Source organism: Enhydra lutris, unplaced genomic scaffold (genome assembly GCF_002288905.1).
Source record: "Enhydra lutris kenyoni isolate GAN:26980312 unplaced genomic scaffold, ASM228890v2 scaffoldscaffold13, whole genome shotgun sequence".
Classification (NCBI taxonomy): domain Eukaryota; kingdom Metazoa; phylum Chordata; class Mammalia; order Carnivora; family Mustelidae; genus Enhydra; species Enhydra lutris.
Window position 1 is genome coordinate 5,547,638 of NW_019154097.1, and position 23,454 is coordinate 5,571,091.

Sequence of the window (23,454 nt, forward strand, 5' to 3'; positions counted from 1 at the left end):
GTGTGGCAAACTGTGTTGATTCATCTTTGAATTTTATGAATAATAACACTCAGTTATTCATGTATGGTTTGTTATACAAAATACAATAGAGGGGAAAACTAGTTGGGCAAAAGTTGGCAAACAATGTAGCACATTGCTAAAACAGATGTACAAGTGCACTTTGTGTGTTTTCACTTGTGAGACTTGAGGAGGTTCTCTGGGTTGCTATCCATCGATGTGCCAGTAAGGTGAGATCACCAGGACAACCAACAGATGCCGTTGTATTTTAATAGTTTGTTACATTTTCATCTTAGGTGAGGTCCACAGCAGGCTAATCATTCATTTCAAATACTTGAAGGTAAATTTTTTCATAGGTTCCCATTGTAGTGGTAAGCCCCTTGCTTTAGAAATTACTGTATTTTGGCTGAATTTTCTATGCAATAGATGCATAAATATAGATACTACGACGTTCTGTTTGATAAAAAGAAAAAACATGTGCAATGACTAAGGAATGGTGAGAAGTAGAAGCCACAGCAAAAAAATTAATACCTAAAAAGTTTATTAACTATAATCCTGACTATTGTATGCCATATACTTAGACTTAAAGATGTGTGCTTTCTATTGGCACCTATTTTGAGGTGAAAACAATTTCTTCCTTTTAAGCTTACATAGACATATATTAGATAGAAATTAGTAAAGTGAAACTGTCAGTGGGAATGTTGTGTAAAAGTACTTATATGAGATAAGATAGGATTTTTTAAAATTGTAATACTATTATCTAATGAGAGAAAAGTTTCATGTCTCTCTCTATTAATTTTCTATATCAGGCATCATCTTCATGTACAGAGCAATCAGATGATTGTTCAAAAACCAAGTAATTCTTTCTTTTATTACTAAATTGCTGCAACACAAGAAAAGGTCACATGGTAGAGTGGCATTCTGCCAGTGTATGACAACTCAGTGATTGCGATTTTTCAACCGTATTATTCTGAGGACATTGTGGTAATCAAGAACTATCCATAACTAATGTATAAATAACTGCTTGCTTATCTCTACAGTAATCCAATTCAAATTATATATACCCAGCAAAAAGCTTATGATAGAAGGTAGGAAATGAATATTTCAAGTTATATTTACATTAGATCTTTGTATGTAAATATGTTTATTAAAACAAATATATATGTATAAAAATATGTTTTATTGAGAACCTTTGTAGCCTACAAGTTTGTGGCTATTACTTGGTACCTAACATAATCTTTGCCTTCTGAAGCTACTTTTTACTTCTTAAAAATAGTTTCCTTTTGATCAGTGTTGGTCATCCAGAAATCACTATATACAAGTGGCTTTTTTTAGTTAGACACTTTAGTTTGCATGGATATGACATTTCAATTGGAAAGCTGACCACTAAATAGTCTAATTTACACACCTTTAGACATAGGATAGTTAAGCTTCAAATACATAAGGGATAAAATCTTCAGCATAGTTAGAACTAGCTACTCTTTTTTTGTCTAATCAGTTATGATGATATAATCAGTAGAGGTTTTCCCACTCAAAAATTATTTTCTGTTATTACCATACCCATATCTTTAGATTATATGAATTACCTTTGTTAGCTTTGTCACTACCTTGAAAAATAAATGAAAGAGGAATGACAAATCAGGTAAAGAATTGTTTCAAAGTGTATGTCAAGGATAATAAAGGTTTGAAAAAGATTCAACTCATTCCAGTTTTAGGCATGTGTGTGTGTACATACACATATGTATGTATACACACATTTTTAAATAAAAGCTATACATTCACATTTACTTTAAGAACTGCCATTTGCTTAGCTTGGTTTAATATATTTTAGTTACTGCTATAATATAATTATAAAAAATACTTTCTGTCATCAACTGTTCTTTTCCTCAGAAGATGGCAGATCAATAAAACAAGAACTTGGTTAGAAAGTGTTTCCCTAACAGAGTCCTAATTTAAGTATAAGAAAAGAAGATTTGTTATTTGTATCCACAAGGAATTATCTCCTGTTTTTTGTTTGTTTGTTTTTGCTGCTGTTGTTTGTTGCTTGTGTTTGTTTGTTACCTATTCTAGCTTCAGTAAATCCATATTTTACAAAATCACTGAGATTTTTTTTAAGTTATTTGCCTATAAATGTACAGATAGAGAAGGCAACTTTTAAGGGAAAAGACGTGGACTTCAGATTCTTGAAGCTGTTTTTTGTTTTGTTTTAATTCTCTTTTTACTCTATTTCACAGAATATTGAAGGTTAGCAGCAAGTGATTTGGTAAAGGATGGCAACAGACATCAGAAATATATAACCACAGTGAAGTCTTCTTTAAAGCTATTAAATTGGTTTGGTGGGTTTTTTTTGTTTTTTGTTTTTTGTTTTTTGTTTTTTTTTATCATACTAGCAAGGTTCAAAATGTTCTTTTTAAAAGGTGTACTTAGGGGCGCCTGGGTGGCTCAGCGGGTTAAGCCTCTGCTTTCGGCTCAGGTCATGATCCCAGGGTCCTGGGATCGAGCCCCGCATCGGGTTCTCTGCTCAGCGGGGAGCCTGCTTCCCCCTCTCTCTCCTTCTGCCTGCCTCTCTGCCTACTTGTGATCTCTGTCTGTCAAATAAATAAATAAAATCTTAAAAAAAAAAAAAAAGGTGTACTTAGTGAGTCTTATTGATTTTGACCACTGCTGTTCATTTATCAGTTTAACTGAGTTATGGCTCTTAATCACATCTTAGTGCCCCAAAACTTCTAACCTGAAAAGAAAAAAAGAGAGAGAAAACTTTGTTACTGGCTTTCTGACAATGGCAGGGAGTGTGTTAAACCAGTGTAAAATTCAATTAAACTGTCTAGCCAGGTTTTTGAAGCTGAAATGCAGACCCTTTCTGTTAAGCTTCTTATTTTCCTGTGACCGACACCGGTGGATGCTGGGTTATGCCAAAACCAACAGGCTGTAAAGTACCTTGTTTCATGCTCCCAGCTGATCAATATTTTTATTTTCCAGGCTTGCCCAGAAATCTGGAGGCAGTATCACCTAACGGTGAGTAGAAACACCTTTTTTATTTTCCCCAAGACCTAGCCTATTTATCCTTCTCTGAACTGCTGACCATAAAATATAGACAAGCATCTTCTACTGGAAGATAATAAAAATCTGAAGAGTTTTTGCACTGAGAAAGCAATAATATACTTTTCCTCTTCTCCCCTGCCCACCAGTCTGTTCTCTATCTTCCTGTTCTGAAAAGATTTTGATTGTTTTTTTATTACTCACGTCATTTAATGATTATATCATGGTATCTCAGTCTTCCTGGACTACATTCATGAAATTAAAGGGGAAAAGTATGCTAGGAGCCATAAAAAAAATAATAGTAATCAAGTATCTTTAAACTGTTATATTATCTACAGTCCATAAGCACACAGTCCATAATATCTTCCATAATCATTTTTCTGGCTTTATTGAAATTTTTTGCACATTTTTTAATGAAACTAAAAAAAGCTCAATGTAACTTTCATACAGAACAATTCAACTGTCATATCCTTAAGTTCCTCTTAACTTATTCAGAGAATATAAACATCTGCTTAATATCATTCAGGTTATTCAATTATCTGGGTTCCTCTTATTCTGAATTTAGTCTAAGTAGAAGTAGAAACATAATTTACTATGGAATCAGTTGACTAGTGCTCAGTGTTACGAAGCTGGTTTTTAATATTCAACTTAAATAATTTCAGTAATTCACCATAGCCCTGGTAGTCATTTTTTCATATAATAAATGTGCTACACTGAGTAAGACACAATAATAAAAATTGTTCTTATAGTTATACAGTTATAACAGTGTTATAAAAGCTGTTCCTTAAGGTTAACATATCAAAAAGGTTTTGGTTATAGGAATTCAGGTGGCAAAAATAGAAAGGACAAAGTTTGACAAAAACATGCTCTCCTCTTGTAGAAATAAAAAGTAAACCGTGACTCAAACTACCAATATGTCTATCACAGGCCCAGGACGCAAGGAATAATACATGTTTTCATAAGGAATATGTTTTCATATTCTGTTATCACTGTTAAATCTGTGTAAAGATTCTCAGTGGAAAGCTATGGTTCCTGAACTATCCTTCAGTCCCAAATTGGGTTTTGTTAAAATATTTAGTGTTATACCAAAACACACACATACATGCCCCTGTGTTATGTTAAGACACATATCTTACAGATATAACCCATATGGATATATCATGTTTATACTTATGTAGCAGATTTTTTGGTCCTCACAAGCTGGGGTGAAATCATAATAGCCTAAACTTGATTGAAATCCAATCATATATTTTTCAACATCATAGTCACTTTTTATAACTACATAGCAGTTTTCTTCATCAGTATTTTTATTAATAGCCTAATGATTTGGCAATTTCATTTCTTTTCCCTTTTCCCCTAATTTAGAGAATTCCAGCCTTGAAAACTTGAAGTGTGGGAAGTATTGCTCTAAAGACACTCTTTTCATTACTTGCACCCATATTCTTTTATATAACTATCATAGAAGGATAGAAATCGGTCTTTAGTATAACAGAATTATTTGAAGGTTTGTTTGATATTACAGCTTTTGAAAAACATTTTAAAAAGAATAGTTGGGAAGAAACAAGTGAAAACAGAATGAATTTGCCTCTGGGGGAGTTACAATATATTCTGTTTATAAGTATAACAAAATCATTTTGAAAATCCGTTTTTCTCACTCTGGAGTTCTGAATAATTTTTCAAAATAATACTGAGGTAACTATCATGATTTCTAATTGTCAAGTTTAAATACTTAGTAATTCAGAATTAGTTTTCTATGCAAATATAAATGGTAAACTAGTACAGTTACAACGTGTGTCTACGTATCAGTCCATCTAAAATAAAATCAGTAAATAATTATGCATATGCAAATCCAAATGTTTGTAATTAAGCAATATTTAATCTTGAATAAAAGCAAGATGCGTGGTTTCATCATCTTCAGCCCTTTTACTAGGCGATGGACTGCCATCTATTGACTTATAGTAGCCCTCACATGTGAATGTGCCATCACTCCACAATGACCAAGCAATGAAACCTAGGTTAGAATTGCCACTGTATATTCCTTTAAACCAGTCTTCTTAAAACTCTGGAAATTTCCGCATTTAATCATTGATTAATTTTCTTTAACTCGAAAAGTGTCCATTTCTTACCCAAAATGAACTGTGCTTTTGGGGGAATAAGTTGATTAGTGTTTATCCAGTTTGGAAATGGGTACATTGAGAACTTTTCAGTTGCTTTTATCTGCTTTTTATCAGTAAGACTAGAAAGACATTTACACAGCTTAAAGTTTGACAACTACAATTTAAGGTCTATTTAGGAATTGCTTTCTTTCTTTAAAAAAAAAAGTCTGTAGATTAAATAGAGCATTATTTCTCATATACGCAAGAAAGATGATGAAGTTAATTGTATAAGTGGACTTGTAAAATGTTCCAAATCAAAAATTTCTTAAGACACATTCTAAAGTAAGAAAATTAAAGAAGGGAAATGTTCATTGTTTTCAGCAGTTAAGTGAGATAAAAATAAAGTCTTCTTAACAGCTTGTATCTGAATACGACCTAAAATAGAACAGCTTCTTAACCAAATTTGACTGGGCTTCATCAAAAATAACTAAGACCATCATTCTAAAGGGTACATGCCAATAAAACTCTGATAAAAAGATACTTCATGTATATCTACATAGATACATATGCATATTATGTATGCATGTTAGAACAACTAATTTAGCTATGTCATTTTTCTTGGTATATTTTAATGACTATAAACTTATGCCATATAATTCAATGACTTTAGACAATCACTTTGGAGCCCTGCATGGGGAAAAAATATATATATTATTTTTACTTACATAAAATACTTATTTTATGTATTTACTCCTCCAGAAACGTTTGTAAAGGTTTTTAAATCTTCAATACTATGCCACTGTTCTTGTATTTTAATTTCTGTTACATTTTCAGATTTTGGTAGCCTGACTTTGAATATTCTTTCTCATCTTTCAGATAACTCATTCTAGATAAAATTTTCCCTCTTTAGCTATTCAAGAAGGAAAGTCCCTTCCCCCATTCCCTGTCATTTCTAGTCTCATTTATATTAAAAATCCTAGGCCAAAATGGCCACCAACAGAGTTTTACAACCAACAGAATTTTTAACTAGTAAAGGCTATAATTTGACATGCTTTGGACATTTTGTTAATCTTGTTTTTAATCTACTTACTTTAAAAAAAGTAACTAGGAGTTTGCTATTTGGGGGCTGTGTGTGTTAAGAATCAAAAAGGACAATACATCTTTTATGTTTAATTTTGCGCCTGGATTTCTTTGTGTGCTTTGTTAAAATATGTTACAACCTACTATCTTTATAGCTAACAATTTAAATAGAAAGCAAATGTAACCTTTTTGGAAGAATTACCTTTTAAATGTTTCTTTTTATATGATGTTTGGAATGCCTAGAATTCACACTTAAAAGGTAAAATACTTGCTGTCAGGGAAATGGGGAGGAGTAGGATTTCTTTGCCTTCCTGTCTAGCCTAGTAAAAAGCTGGTGACCAGAATTCAGTAGTAATCCGTAATGTCTTACCTGAGCTAGTTGAATGCCAGAGTGTATCTTATGGACCATAATTAACAGTTTTGTTTGGTTTTGCTCCTCGGTTTTTCTCTGCTTACCTGAGAACATCAATTTAGAAATGTGTTTTCTGGGTTTTCACAGTATGGAAATGAGGGTTTTATACTAAAGGAGAATGTTACTCTAAAGCATCCTATGCCATGCCACACAGAAGGTAACCCTAAATGGGAACAGATTTAAATTGAACTCTAGATCTATGCTCTAGTCCAAAAGGGAGAAATAGCAAAGTGGAATTTGGTTGTGAGGCAAAAGGTATCCAAAAGTTTTTATCCTGGAATTGTGATGTAAGGTAGTATGGGTAACAATTCTCTAACTGCCTAACCCTGGAGTGGATTTTTTAAAAATAACTTAAATGAAAAATTAAGTTTCCAGAAGTCAGCCCAAACCAGAATCTTTTCTTTTTTGGGGCGGGGTGGGGGGGAGTGGGTGGAGAGTACCTCATTCTCTCTTAATTGAATACGTATTGGGAATCCTAAATCTTTTTCTGAGAGCTCTTTGGCTACATAAGCAGAACCTTAAAACCCGTAAGAACCCATCCACAGTAGATATGATATGTCCTTTTCCATGGGTGTGTTTAAGAAAATAGAACTGGTTACATACTGTATTTTAAAGTGTTCTATAACTCCAGAATCGAGTGAGAACTAGGCCTCATTCTATTTTGGAACATTTAAATCAACTTTTTGGGGGGTACCTTATCTTGAGGCCTGGCATACAGATTATCATATACAAATTCATCTCAGAAGCTCTTATTTTGATAGTTCAGTTCACTTTGCGGACTTCCTCAAGAACCAGGAATACTCCTGTTTCAATTGTAGGGGGTTTTCCCCCATCAGGATCTGGTATTGCTGTTTCAATGTTTTGATGGGTTAAAAGTTGCTATTGAGATTTTATATCTCTGTCAACTTTCAGAGATTTAGTTTTCACATTAAATATGCCCTTACTGCTGAGATACTACTGAGGTGAGTGTAATCATGCTGTGATGATTCAGAAGGCACTCAGCTATTTTGTAGTACCTCAAGGCTGTCTTCCCATTGTACTACAAAGTAAATCGGAAAATGCTTTATGTTTCAAGTTACTTGGCGTCTGACTAAAAACAATTTCTGAATGAGCACTGATGACTATTTTCTGTTACTCCATGTATAACAGAGATAGAAAAGACATTTGGACAGTGACTAAAACTTTAAAATATTTTTTGGATGGAAAATTTATGTGAATGCTTATATATATATTTAAATACTCACCTTGTTCTTAAAGTATAACAAAAATCAGTATAAACGGGTTTAGTGTCAACATTTTGCTAGCAATTTTTACTTCAATCTCACCATGTTTAGAATTTAGTGTAAAATGTACTTACTACTTTTACAGAGTAGGTCAACTGAGTTTTCTTTCTTTTTTTTTTTTTTTTTTAATAAATCTTTATTTCACTGGCATGTTGGACCACGTTTTTCTAGAACTTATCATTGGAAGCAATTGGAAAATGCAATTTCAGAGCAAATGAAACCTGGAATTATCAATCTCAATAAATGAGATTCATTTAAAAATAAATAGTTTGCCAAATCATCAAAAAGCCATTTTCTAAAGCTTCTGTGAAAGGAAGAGGAAAAAGTGAGCATTGTGAATTATAAATGCACATGTTATTTTTCCCCTCACAGTGTTCCTCAGAAATTTAGACATTGTATGTATACAAACTTATTAATGAATTGGGAGTAGAATAGAATTTAGATTTGTATATAATTTATTATTTATTTATTGACACACATAGGAGAGCCTTCATATAGTCTTCTTTTCTAAGAAATACTGAGCTGTCATTGCCTTCAGAGAGAATTTCCAACTTTTTGACTTTCAGTATTTTAATGTGAAAATTAATTTGTTTTAAATGAGAAATCAATATGGCATATTTTGAGTAGATTTTTTTCTTTTGTTAAGATATTTAATATCAAGTGCTTTATGACATCAATTCTCTTATAAATTTAAGTATTTCAGATAATCAAGCAATAAAAATTATGCAGCATTCACACAATTTATAAAAGACTCATTATAAATGTTTTGACCTGGGTGCAGCTGTGTTTTTCCCATCTTCTAAATATCTGAAGATGTGTCCTAGTCACCGATCATCGTGTCATTTTTTAGGTAGCGCATGTTGTTCAGTAATAAACTAATTGAACCTAAAGCTCTACTATAAACAGTTAACTTTTTTTATTTGACAAAAAATATCCCTGTGCCTTTTTGTCTGCCCCTTAGTAGCTGGGGACAAATACCATTGCATTTAGGACTTCCGTATTTACTATAGGGGCTTCAGGTTTTACTTCTGTTTTAAAAATTTAAGGGAATACTTATTGTGGACTTTTTTTTTTTCTTCCTGTTGGCAAAGATTTCTCCTGAGGTTGATAGAAGGATGCAAATTAATTTGAACTTTTCAGTGCCCTTTCATGTTCCCTAGATATAGTCACCTTTACTTACAAAGGAATTATAGTTAGTCATTATAGGGGCAATTTCTTCTTAATACTTACATTCTGTGGTAATAAAATTTTATTTCTAAGTATTTGTAATTTTAATATATAACACTTTTAAAGTCTTTTATTCTCCTTAAGAAACACATACATTCTTCACATAATTGCAAATAAAACTACGTTGTTGTTTTTTTTACTTAAAACTCTACACTTTGAGGGGCGCCTGGGTGGCTCGGTGGGTTAAATCCTCTGCCTTCAGCTCAGGTCGTGATTCCGGGGTCCTGGGATCGAGCCCCGCATCCGGCTCTCCGCTTGGTGGGGAGTCTGCTTCCCCCTCTCTCTCTCTGCCTGCCTCTCTGCCTACTTGTGATCTCTCTCTCTGTCAAATAAATAATAAAATCTTTAAAACAAAACAAAACAAAACAAAACTCTACACTTTGAAATAGGGCTCCCATTATAACAAAAATCAGTATAAACGGGTAGCCTGAGAATGTTCAAAATCCAGTTTAACACTTCATGGTGTTATGTAATAAATTATATAATAAATTGTAGTTTAAAGATCTGAGATGTTGAATGATGCCTATTCTTTGTCATGTTAACCATGCATAAAGAGAATAGAAGTATTATGTAGAATAATTTTAGCATATTTAAGTGGTTATCTTTCATATGTATTTTGAACAGGTGATTCATGCCATTCCTTAAATAAATATATTCCACCTGATTGAATTTGTCATAATCTTCTCTGGACATTTTAGTGCAAGAATAAAGTAGATAAAGTATACTGGACCAATGATACTTGTATTAAACATCCCTTTTTAGTAGTCATGCATGTAAATGACATGGTAGATTACAGTAATTCCTAACAGGTCTTAAGTATTTAGGAATCACTTAGTTACTCACAGTCATGATCAACCATAACCTTTAAGGGTTTTGGTCAGTCATTTGAATAATCTGCAGGGAAAGACTCCTGAAAGAACCCCTTGACTTGTTGACATGAACAATCTCTCTGAACTAGTGTTATATTTTCTGTTACGGTATAAACTGTATTAGTAATCTTAAATTGAATTAAGTTTAAGATTTTAAAAGCAAAATCTCTTAAATGACTAAAAGTTAATGAATTATTAATAAAATAATCAGATTTTAGAGTTGAAGTTCATTTGCCATTTGATCCCCACATACAAGAAAGTCATGAGAGTTATGTTTTTGTACATTTGAAATTATTTTCTTTCATCTACTTTGAACTCAGCAATAGTCATCCAAAACTAATATCCTTGGGGTTTTTTGAAATATCAATAATATTATATGAGGAAAAATGCTACGTATTTAGAGACCATTTAACCAAAAAAAAAAAAAAAAAAATTAATACCCTTGGAATTAAAATAGACCTTTGCCTTATCTGGTGTACCAAAACACCAATGTAGACCACATTTCAAAACAAGAGTTTCTCCATGGGAATGTTCAGAAACCCATATCAGCTTTGTAAAAAGAATTGATGTGTATGAATCAGTTGGTAATAAAGGTACCACATTATTTTCATGCCTTTTTTCAAAATTCATATGAAGTCAAATCTATTAGATTAATTATAAAGTCATCTTTATAACTTTGTAATGTATCCATGTCTATAAATACTGATATTATGTAAATATTGTTTACATGTATTTGTGGATTACCCCACATTTCTTTTCAGTTAGAGTAACTAAATTTTGGATTGTTCATTAGCTTTGTTTATACAATAAAACCTAGTTTGTCTTTCTTGGATCTCTCCTGTTTCCTTTACTTATAGTTATACCTCCTCATATAGTTATAGTTATTCCTCCTCATTTTACTGAAGTCCTTAAAAAACATGCTATAAAATTGATTTAAAGGGGCAGACTTATTTCTGAGAAAATTACTAGGGAATGTTGTCCTTATTATAATAGAGAAAGGAATGCCAGCTTTGGGATCAGACATTGGCTTATATTCTGGCTCTTTAATATACTTAGATGGTCAAACCTAGTTAAAATATTTGACTTCTAAGATCCTTGGTTTCTTCATCTGAAAAATGGGGATAGTGCTTTCTCGTTTTAAGTATGCAATGAGATAATAAATATAAAGTACTTGGCACAATACCTAGCACCTAGCTCATATTCAACACTGTGTGAGCTCCAATAAAGCAAGCCCATACATACCTCACACCTATAGAGATGGCCTCTTGACTAATACCCCCAACTCAGATTACCAGATTATTATAATGTCTTCTGAAAAGACTGTTAATTTGCCTAAGATGAGGAGATTCATAATGACCTCTTTACTTTCTGTCTCCTAAAAATGTTACCTCATAGTTACTGAAATCAAAATACTCACAAACACTGTCTTCTGTTAACAAAAGTATTTACCTCACTTTTCATTTACTTACTATTTATCTGTCTTTTCTAGAAATGTAGGTAACTTTTAAATACAGCAAATTTATTTTCTTAATTTGATTTGCCTAAAAATCATAAAGACATTTAAGAAGTAGATCACAGAAATATTTAGGCTACTTCTCCTAATGCAAATGACTATATAACATATGTACCATATAAGATACAATGATACTATTTTGAAAATATATACATAATATAATGAATATGTTGTAAACATTCAGTTCTTAAGTGGTAACTTCAGTATCATCTGAATATAGTTATCAGGAGCAAATGAAATTACATAAATCTTGAGAATAATGTGAAACTGAACAATTCTCACACACACACACACACACACCAATTATAATACTTTCTGCTAGGGGTAGAGGGTTTATGTTAATCAGATGAGGAAGGAAACAAAATAGCGTATCAGGTTTTTTGTACTTCAGATGAGACTGCTTCATGCCTTCACATGACTGATGCCAGAAACCAGCTTGATTTCACAGCAAGATGCTGAGGTGTAAGAGCTTGGTCACTCTTACAGACTTCGCTTGTATCCTCTTATATGTCCAGCAAAAAAGGCAACACAAAATTGAGCATTTTCTCAGTGCCTGTGATTTGTATTCTTTCAAAGAGCATTACTATTCCATATTGGTTCTTTATTTTAAGAAAAACAGGAAGCTAGGATAAGGCGTATTGTAAAAGCAAAAAAAAAGCATTACTCTCCTCTCTTTAGACAGGCCCTTAGAGCTGCGGAATTCCCTGCCTTTGTGACTGTTGGTTAAGACCATTTCAGGCGAATAAGCAAGCTTGCATGAGGGGTGGGGGTATGCTGTGTGTTGTAAGTCATGTGGAGTTATGGTAAAAATGAAAATCTTGGTTTTTATTTGAATCCTCTGTGTTTTAGCTAATAAATAGAATAGAGCCACAGCTCTGTTATTCTCCAGTTTTTCACTGATGGTTTCTATACAGTTGTATGCAAAATATTTAAGCAAATTTGAGTATGTTAAGTACTTCATACAGTTGGAAGACGTATATTAATGTGGCTTCTGTTTTATAGTCCACCCAAATAAACATTCAGATAAAATATCCACGGATTCACACATGTACGTATTCTTTTCGGTCCCTTCCCCCCCCCCCCCCCCCCCCCCCCCCCCCCCCACATCCTGTCTTCACTCCCTCCTTATCCCTCCACCCTGCTTCAAAGCTTGTGGTCCTTTTCCATCCATGTACTAAAAGGTTCTTTGTAAACCAGGCCATTTGTCCATCATTGTTTGGGGTCCAAACAGTGGTAAGATACCCTGTCACCGATCCCGCGTGCTATGAATGGCAGCTCCTCTCCGGACAATTGGCGGAGGGGCCGAGAAATATTCCTGAGAGGATTATTTAACCTTTCAATTTAGAGGGCACAAAGCCTGGCTGATTAATGAACTTTCTGATGGGTGCTGATAAGCGGATCTATTTCTTTATTTCCCCTAAAAGTGATTCCTTCTCCTGTCCATATTACTATAATCTTAAACATAAAATGTGGCAAATAGATTAAAAAACAGCACTAAAGAGTTTATCTGGCTGGCAAACTGAAGGAGCTAAATTAAAATTGGTAATGACAGCAGTGGCTCAGCCTCATATGTGGTTTTTAAATGCACTGTGTATTTTGAAGAGACTTATTCTCCAGCGCGCCTGGTAATGACTGCTTTTGGTGCATAGTCTGGGGCTGGCTTCTGTTATCCCCACCCCAAACCGCCCCCCCCCAAAAAAATGAGTTGTGTTATCTGGATGGCTGCAGACACATACGCATCCCCCTTTCTCACTGCATGGGCAGACAAGGTCGATAGCATTACAAGGTATTTGTGGCAGTGCTTGTTTCAGTTTTCAGAGCTGCCAGTTTCCAGGCGGATTTGAATTACAAAAGAAGAAGCTGGCATGAAAATTGAAAGGTTTTATCGGCTGGTCTGAAGCCTCATAGCACATTGCTTATTTATGCAGTCCATTTGCACCAGGAAATATAAAAAGGAAATACATTTTTAAAATAAGGCCATAAAGACCCAGATATGTTTAAGATGGCAAATAAAATATAGATACCTATAATATCTTTCCAGGAAACGATTTTCACTTAATGTTGCACATTACTTCAGAAGGGCATTTATGTTGCTGTCATAAATTTGTGTGTTTGTGTCACTATGTAGGTAGTCTCTGGGGATTAAGAAGGAAGCCTTTGCTAACTTACTTTAAAATTAAAATAGACGGAGGGATAGCTCTGCAGTTTGAGAGCTACATTGGAAATATTTAAATAGGGTGGTAAATTAAACTTAAACTAACATTTTTGCATTCCATGTAAAATTAGCTATGGCCCAGTGAATAAATGCCACTACCTTTGGAGAAAATTGGGATGCTTTTTAAGCCATGAAGATTTGGAGCATTCAGGGAGTGAATTACTGTGATCCTTACTGTCTTGCATATGTTCATTGTTCTCTGCTTACTGAGGTTTTCTTTTTTTGTTGGTGGGTTTTGGGGGGGGGGCAGGGATGGAGGGTAGGATCTCATTTACAAAAAGAAAAGTCATAAATTAATAAGCTTAATAGCTTCTTTAATGAAACCTGTGCTTCATTTATTTCAGTCTTCAAATATATCATTTTTGAGATTTTTTGCCTAATGCTTAATGTTGTGAATATATAATCTTTTCACTGTTGGGAGTTATACCAACAGTTTACCTCTCTTTGCATTACTTTAGTGTAATCTCAACTTAATAAAAAAGATATACTCATGCAGCCCCTTATACTCTTGGTTACATAAAATGAAGATAGACGCATACAAACACACAGTACCAAAAGGCCTTGAATAATTAATGGTCTTACCACTGGTCATTTGCAACCTTCAACCCATTGGTTTGTAAAACTTATGAGTATCCAAAAAAGGGATTAAGGAGGAAGTTAGGTGTGTGTAGGAAATATCAAATCAATAAAGCAACACTTTTTATTCTGCTGTAGTTCAAATGAACACTGTTTTAGAATCCATTTTCCAATAAAGCAAATTACTCTCAGCTAAACCATGAGAGATGCAATTTTTTTGCAATTTTCATTTTCACCAGTGTCTGGTACCTTTCTCATGTTTTCATGACCTGGACTAATTATTTCATGTAGTTTTTTTTTTACCAGAGAAAATATCAAAAGCATACACGTCTGCTGCATGCTAATGATGTGCTGTACATTTTTTCATGAATTTTCATAAGGATTTTTTTCTACGTAGCATGTGTGGCTTAATGATGTAATCACCCGATAGACTAGAAAATGCTCCAAAGGAGACGTTCCGGTCTGTTGTGTACATAATACATGTTTCAAAAATCTGCCTAATTAAGAATTACCCAATGGATTGGGGGTCTGTTGGATACATGACATAGTTTTTTAACACATAAAAGATACAGGTATATCATTATATATGGTGCTTTCAATGGCATTTTTGTATATGTGCTGCCGAAGCGAGCACTCAATGGCATTTTTGGAATGGGAATTAGTAGCAATGTCTTCTGGAATAGGATTGAATTCTTTTTTTTTTTTTTTTTTTCCACTGAAAAAAATGAAAGCTTAAAAAACTTTATGAAGGAAGCTTTGTTTTAAAATAATTTCAAAGCCATTAGTTTGGAGAGAAAATTCCTCCCAGTATTCCTCAAAAGAAATACTACTGTGACTGTTGGCCAGAACGGTGCAAATGGAAGACTGTCCAAAACCGTGGTTTGAACAGACCTGGCGTCCAGGTCCACAGGTATGAGGACCTGTCACAGAAAAACCCGGGCAAGAGAGGACAGGACTATGGCCTTTGGATCTTGGGGCATATCTTGGTATCTTGGAATCATCGTTTTTGCCTTGTCGTAGATTCAGCTTTAGTTCAGTTCACTGCAGAGCTATTTGCCTAACTTTTAAATTTCTTCCTCTCTTTCCTTTGGGCCCCAGATTTGATTTTTCTTAAATCTGGAACAGTTACATTTTGTTGGCATTTAATTGTAAACAATGCTAAAGGAAAGGGAGGGCATTCATTCCCCCTCCCCCCCGCCATGCCCCATGTACCTTTTGTAAAATGGAATGAAATACTTAAAAATCCCATCTGATCTCTAGGCAGTAAAAATAATATCTTTAAAGAGTAAAAAGTATGTATTTTGCTTATTTATTTATTTTAATATGTATTTTAAATTGAAACTTTTTCTGTTCCAATGTTAAATTCATGCCGTTTGTCACTTCAACCAATGGACTTTCACCGTGATGACAAGCTTTTGGTTTGGGGTAACATTTTCTTGAGAAATCCTGTTTGATTCTTGGGTTGGAATTTTTAAATACATAAGTGTGGGGGGGAGGCATGTGCTATTAGTGAGTTTACTGAAAGAATAAATTGATTTGGAAATATTTTGAAAGAATAAGGTCCTTCTCAAGCATGAAAAGCATATTGATTTAAGAGGTGTATGAACAAATATGACTTGTTCAGAAAGACTGGTGCTAAGCTCAGTACTAAATGTTACATTTGGTCATGAATACATTCCCTCAAGTACTTAATATATTTGCCTTTTAATATATGTTCATATAACAAATTGGATTAATAGAAACATATAGTCTAGTCTTTAAGCATATGTGTGATTATAAAAATAAGTCTATTTTGCATTCACAAGAGTAGGAAATTCCCTTTAATTAGTGAAATTGATTGCTTATCCTATATAGTAATGAGCTTCAACTAGATGCAGACCCTCATTGGATCAAAGTCAGTTTAGATAAGGGCAGCTCAAGGTCACAGAGGGAGATGCCCAGCAGGTTCATTTGCATAAAAAATTACTGTTAGAAATAGGACACTGAGGCAGCTCTGGCGTTTTGATCTCTTGGCCTTTGTCATGGAGATTCCTAGTTGTGAAGGGAGTAAGGCCAGTGTCCCAGATAATGATTAACTGTTTTAATGGCATTCATTCATTCATTCCGCACTAACTACTCATGCAGAAAAAAGGGTTATGTAAAATGACATTAGAAGAAAATCATTTGTAATCGTTGCATCGGGCTGCACTTTGAGGAGACATTAGGAGTAAATCCGTGGCGTGGTAGGCTTATGCTTTATCTTCTGATATTTACTGAGTTTACTGGTGCATGAAAAGCTTTCAGCAAGAATAGCAGATGGGATGGACCTTTCATAGGTAATGCTATCTACCAGGTTATTACTTCTATATATTGATAGTAAAGTAATCTCCAAGATATCACCCTACAAATATAGATTATTTAAATGTCTGTAACCAAAACAAAACAAAAAAACTGCTTTCATAAATAGTTCACTTGGTAACCCATTGGGTCAAAGTCTCTAGATAAATTTTTAACTTAAAAAAAAAAGTTCTGGGGCGCCTGGGTGGCTCAGTGGTTAAAGCCTCTGCTTTCGGCTCAGGTCATGATCTCTGGGGCCTGGGATCGAGTCCCGCATCGGGCTCTCTGCTCAGCAGGGAGCCTGCCTCCTCCTCCTGTCTCTCTCTGCCTGCCTCTGCCTACTTGTGATCTGTCTGTCAAATTTAAAAAAAAAAAAGTTCTGAAAGACTACATTCATTCCCTATTTAACTTTTTGTCCACAGCACAGACTGTATGACAGAACCTTGAACTTAGAGCTAGCTAATCAGTGACATATTCTGCTTTAAATTGGACCTTTACTGTTAATTAAAAATAAAGACATGCTCCAAGGCAGAAGTATTGAGTCACAAATTTATATTTCTAACATTTTAAATAGCTGTAAGATTTTTGTTAGATCATAGTATGAAGACTTGTCCACTGGAAATCATTATTGAGTTTTCAGTACTGTATTCTAATACAGAAATGTTCTCTAATTAGGTAAGATCTAGGCTGATTTCATTCCTATTAAGTCCTAGTACATGATAGTTTATTAAAATGAGAGTATGTAGATAGCGTTTGTCATGTCATTTACTAATTAATTATTGTGAAACAGTTTAGAATTTCATAGCACAATATAAATACTGTTGCTATTTTTATTAGTAATAATGGAAGTTTTTAACTGGTGACATTATTCAGATGAATGAACATCCAAATGTTTGCACTACGTCCAGTGGCATAAATGAACAGTGGGGCTAAATTTGAGGCTCTTTGAATGAAATTACTATCAAAATAAAATAAGGGTCACCATGAAGCATGCTTTCAAAATCTTGATTAAGAAGGATCTCTTTATCCCTGGTACTGTAAAACAGAATTCCTGTTCTCTTTGTATTACTAATTTCTTCCTGATTTTGCCAAAGTGTATACCACACTCTCAATGTGAAGTAGGGGAGACATTTAGGAAGCTATATTAATTTATGCAGACTTTTTAATATGTCAGAGCATAATTTTATAGGTTACCCTCTAATGATATAAAGAAATTGATATCATTAGAGGATAACCTATAAAACCCAAAGCATCCAAATTATTAACAATAACTAAAATGTATTGGATGCTTACTGTGGGCCATGTGCTTTATATGTGCATTACCTCATTATTAATTTATTAATATTTTGTGAACTCTTACTATATGCCTGGCCCTTTTTGGGGTCTGGGATATAGCAGTGAACGAAAACCAGACAAAAATCCCTGCCCTCGCAGAGTTTGCTTCCTCCTTGCCTCAAAATGCAAGTGGAAGGACAGACAAACAAGCAAAATATATAGTATATGAGATGTGAAAAGTGACATGGAGTTTTGTTTTGTTTTTAAGCAGTGAAGCAGGGTAGGAAACACCAGCTGGATGGAGCTGTCAGTCTTTTAACAAAGTGATCAGGAAAGCCTTACTAATGTGACCTTTGAGCCAAGATTTGAAGGAGGTGAAGGAGTGCACCATGTTTATCTGGGCAAAAAGTGATACCGGCAGATGGAACAACATTAGGACTACCTGTAATTTCCTCAGACTTAGGCAATAAAATAATTTAGAGGAATTCCATAAAACTTTTGCTCTGCATCCTAATCCATAGCAGAGATTTTCAGTATTCAGATTTACTTTAAACACATCTATTGGCCACATGACTCATTTCCACTCTATGAAATTTTGGAATCTTTAACATCTACTCATTCACCACCTCTTTATTGAGCACTTTATATGTTCTAGCTTAGGCATTGTCAGACTTCTTCTGTAGAGGGCCAGATAGCAAATAGTTTAGCTTGGCAAGGCCATATGGTCTCTGTCACAACTCTACTCTTACGGCATGAAAAGTTGCCATAGATAACTGGGTGGTAGGTAGTTCTGTTTTAAACTCTGAGGAAACCGCATACTGTTTTCCACATGGTTGCAGCAGTTTGCATTCCCACTAGCAGTGCAAGAGGGTTCCCTTTTCTCAGCATCCTCGCCAACACTTGTTTCTTGTGTTTTTCATTCTAGCCACCCTGAAAGGTGTGAAGTATTATCTCATTGTGGTTTTGATTTGCATTTCCCTGATGATGAGGGATGTGGAGCATCTTTTCCTGTGTCTGTTGGCCTTCTGGATGTCTTCTTTGAAGAAATGTCTGATAAGCACTGGGTGATAATATGGAATTGCTGAATCATTATATTATACCCGGGAAACTAATATAACGCTCTATGTTAACTATACTAGTATTAAAATAATACAAGAAAAGTAGCCCCAGATAATCTGTAAACAGATGTGTCTGGCTGTGTTCCAGTAAAACTTTATTTTCAGACACTGGATTTTGAATTTCATAGAATTTTCATGTGTTGCAAAATATCCTTTTTTTCCCTTTTCTTTTTCTTTCTTTCTTTCTTTTTTTTTTTTTTTTTTTTTCCATTTAAATGTAGAAGCCATTCTCGCCTGTGGGCTCTACAACAACAGGCAGTAGGCTGGATTTGGCCTATCAGCCATGGTTTGCCAACACTTACTCTAGATTCTTGACATAAGGATGCATAGTGGACTAAACAAAGATATCATACCTCATACACCTTACATTCTAGCAAGGGGGAAGCAGATAATAAACATGAGAAATACGTGAGAAGGTGAGATAGGGAAAGGAGGTTCTAGCAAGGGGGAAGCAGATAATAAACATGAGAAATACGTGAGAAGGTGAGATAGGGAAAGGAGGATCAGGAGTACTGTGGCCTTTATTCTGAGAGTATGTGATGGGAACGAGCCAAGGAGAGTTGCACAGTAGTGTGGCTTTCCTGTGTTCTGTATTCTTAAGGAGAAGCCAGTAGTGCCAGGGGGATACCTACCATGGGCTCTCCTGTGAGGAAATCCCTATTTGCATCTGTACCAATCAAGGCAAAGTTCCAGTGTTTGGATATCCGTCTTAATTTGGTCCTTATTGGCTCCCCCTTGTCGTTACTGCCTGATTTCATCTTGTCCTTTTGCATAGGATTTGAGCCAGTGGAGTTTCTTATTCCAGTGGAATAAACATAGTGAGCATATTTTCCTTCTCCTCAATGAACCTGGATATCTTGTCTCAGGGGTAAATTGCCATATATTTGCGTACACACACACACACACACACACAGAAAAATTTATAAACGTAACTTTTTCGAGAACATTTATTATTTGGGGGGTGGATAATTCTGTTTATCATCAGTTTTTCATTTACCAGCTAGTTACTGAGCACCTTCAGTTATTAGCCTTAGACTAGATTTTCATGCCACTCAGAATCTAGTACCTTCCACTCTGATTGTTAAAGCCCTAAGTTATCTAGTCCTTCTCCATCTCTAGAACCTCCTCTTCTCCCACTCTTCCTTCACCTACTACACTTGCAAATTTACAGATATTTTTCAGATACTTGAATTTGGTAAACCAATGCCCACCTCAGGGGTTTGCATCCCCTGTGCCTCATGCCTTAGGCCTAGAATGCTGTCCCCATTCATTGCATACTTCGGGGGGATGGAGGTGGGACTGGTCACAAAAAATGACCCTCCCAGTGAGAGTTTCTCTAAAATTCAATCTTAAGTCACCACCAGAGACTCTCAATCATATCTCTGTTTTCATTGCCTGTGTGCCATTTATTACTATCTGATAGTGTGTGTGTGTGTGTGTTTTGTCGGTTTATCTGTCTTCCATCACGGGAGATGTGAGCAGTGATCTTTTTGTCTCACTTCTCGATTATCTGATCTGTTCTAAGATATCTAGCATGTATTAGGCACTCAGTTATTATTTATTTAGTAAATCAGTGAAAGAATGCATGTATATGCTCATGCCATGTGCCCAGCACTCTGGTAAATATCACTGATGGGGGCGCCTGGGTGGTTCAGTGGGTTAAAGCCTTTGCCTTCGGCTCAGGTCATGATCCCAGGGTCCTGAGATTGAGCCCTGCATCAGGCTCTCTGCACAGCAGGGAGTCTGCCTCCTCCTCTCTCTTCTACCTGCTTCTCTGCCTACTTGGGATCTCCATCTGTCAAATAAATAAATAAAAATCTTAAAAAAAAAATCACTGATGGAGGCATCCTTGAACTTGTTCTGCTGTACTTGTCCCCTTCCTTTTCCCCATACCCAAACTAGTCTCTTGAAAGTCATCAGTGTACTGTTCTCCATTTCTTTCTACTTCTAATAAACCCATTACAATCTGGTTTGCACTTCCACTCCTCAAACTGTTCACGACAGTTTCCAGTTGCCAGCTACTTCCCGATTGCTAATCCAGTGGATTTCATAGTCTTTATCTTATTTAACCCACCAGTAGCTTTTGACAACGTCTTCCTTGACACATTGTGTTCTGCCTTCACATCCATGACATATCTCTGGGTTTTATTTCTTTCTCTTAAGCCACGTATATGCTCATGGTTGCAATTTTGTGTCACATCAGGTAACACAAAGATGGAAAAATAATTTCTGCTGAACAATTTCATGTCTTCCTGGCATTCTATACCTGAACAAATGTGTGAACCACTGCAGTAAGTGAGTGGTACATTGCTTGTGTGCATCCCTATCAAATCTGTGCTTGACGACCTTCAGCTTGTCTTCATTCATGAACCACATTTTTTTATTGGAGAATATAAGACCTTTTGCTGTGTTTTTTTATTATATCCCAATTGATAAGAGCTGAGGTTGTGAATTCTATTTTGTGTAACCTATATAGTCATTTCCAGTAGAAAAGAGCTTCTGGGTTACTGTTACCCTCCAGTTTTCCATTTTGGAAATAGAAACTGAAAGTAAAGTTGTTTGAAAACAGTTTTTATAACCTATAGATAATTTTCTGGTGTCAAGAAGGTAAAACCTCCACAGACCACCTGTTTGCCACCTTAAACAATAGTAACAAAATTAGTTGGCAGAACAGCACTCTTCGTTATTGCATTCCATTGAAGAACGTAAGCAGGGCACGCCTGGCTGGCTCAGTCTGGGGAGTCTGCAGTTCTTGACCTTGGGGTCATGAGTTCAAGCCCTGTGTTGGGTATACTGTTGACCTAACAAAAGATAGAAAGAAAGAGAGAAAGGGAAAAAGACAGAAAGAGAAAAGAAACTTACCCAAGTTTATACCCCGTCCTTAGCTTTCTTCCAATATCCAAAAAGAATGGAGTGGGAGGGCAATTAGGTTTTTCTCCTTCTGTTTAAGGCCCCCGCTGCCTCAGGGGTTTTGCTCTGTTTTCTCCCTTTTCTCTTATTTCCAACTCCTCCATCTCTACTAGCTTTCTCAGGTGTTCAGTTCTCTCTCTCTCTCTCTCTCATTCTAATAGCAAACTCCACCAAATCCCCTTCCTAGGTCTTGCTCAATCTTCTTCTGCCCCTTGTTATTCAGCTTCTCGAAGTAATATATACCTGTTTTCTTATATTCTCAACCTCTGTTCAGTCTTTTTAAAATATTTCCTACTGGGATGCCTGGGTGGTTCAGTTGGTTAAGCATCTACCTTTGGCTTAGGTCATGATCCCAGAGTCCTGGGATCAAGTTCCACATCTGGCTCCTTGCTCAGTGGGGAGCCTGCTGTTCCCTCTGCTCGTGTTCTCTCTCTCTCTTTCTAACAAATAAATAAAATCTCTAAAAAAAAAGTCTTGTTGTTAAATGTAACACATACATATTAAAAAGTGCATAAAACATATACAGTTTAGTAAATGAGTTACATAACACACACATAAGTTCTATAACACCACTGTGTTCAAGAAATAGAAAATTGTGGCTACCCAAAAAGCCTTTGTGAGTTGTTTTCTCCCCCCTGGGAGTAACCACCATCCTGGCTTCTGTGGGTTATCATTTCTTGTTCTTCCTTACGGTTTTGTCACCTTTTTATTCACTGCTTCATTCTTCAGCCTGTTTGCCTTCTACTCTTTTTTATCTTTCCACTAATTCCAAGATTCTCACACTAAGGTTATCGATGAAAGGTTGACAGATCTAACAGATGTTTCTCAGTTCTGATCTCACTAAGCCTCTCCTATATTTGACACTGAAGCTCAGTGAAGCTCAGTTCATCCTTTTTGAAGCTACTCTCTAAGGTCTTTGACTGTGTTCTCCCGTGGTTCTGCCTCCTTCAAACTTTCCTTCTCTGTCCCTTTCTCAGGCTCCTTTGTCTGCCCCTTAAGTGTTGTTGTTCCCGGGTTCCGTCCTGCGTCACTGCTGCTCATACTGGGTATGGCAATGATGTCCGCTCAGATCACCTTAGTCTCCACTACTATCCAGATTTCTTCCAGATAGACCTGGAAGCTCACACTTGTTCCTTAAGCTTTAATCTCACGTAGACACCTGCCTGGTGGACATCTCTACCAAAATACACAACATCCAAGTTAGACTTCATTATCTTTCCCTCTAATTTGGCTCTTTTTTCCCCTGCCTTTTCTGAAACAAGTGTTGGTACTACTGCTAATTCACCCAAGTTAGAAACCCAAAAAGTATTCCATTTTCTCCTTTCCTTCATTCTGTGTCTTTCCAGTGTTCGAGTGATACTGGTTTTATCACCTCATGTATTTGCCAAATCTGTTCCCTTTTTCCTATCTTGTACTTTACTCTTAGGACTTTAGGTCCTCGTCACCTCACTGGCTTTCCTTACAGCCACCTTCTCACTGCATCCAACCTTCTCCTCTCGTACTCACTACCACCACTCCCCTCTGCCCC

At 35.5% G+C, this 23,454-nt stretch overlaps 1 protein-coding gene across 2 annotated transcripts in view; it reads left to right on the forward strand.

The window, feature by feature from the left end:
* The window catches only part of LOC111145802 (zinc finger CCHC-type containing 7), a 254,470-nt gene that overhangs the window by 222,086 nt on the left and 8,930 nt on the right, over nt 1-23,454 (forward strand). For both annotated transcript variants that reach the window (XM_022501033.1, XM_022501034.1), the window contains exon 6: nt 2,977-3,012. In XM_022501033.1, coding sequence (XP_022356741.1) covers nt 2,977-3,012 — 36 coding nt within the window. The remainder of the gene's footprint in view (nt 1-2,976; nt 3,013-23,454) is intronic.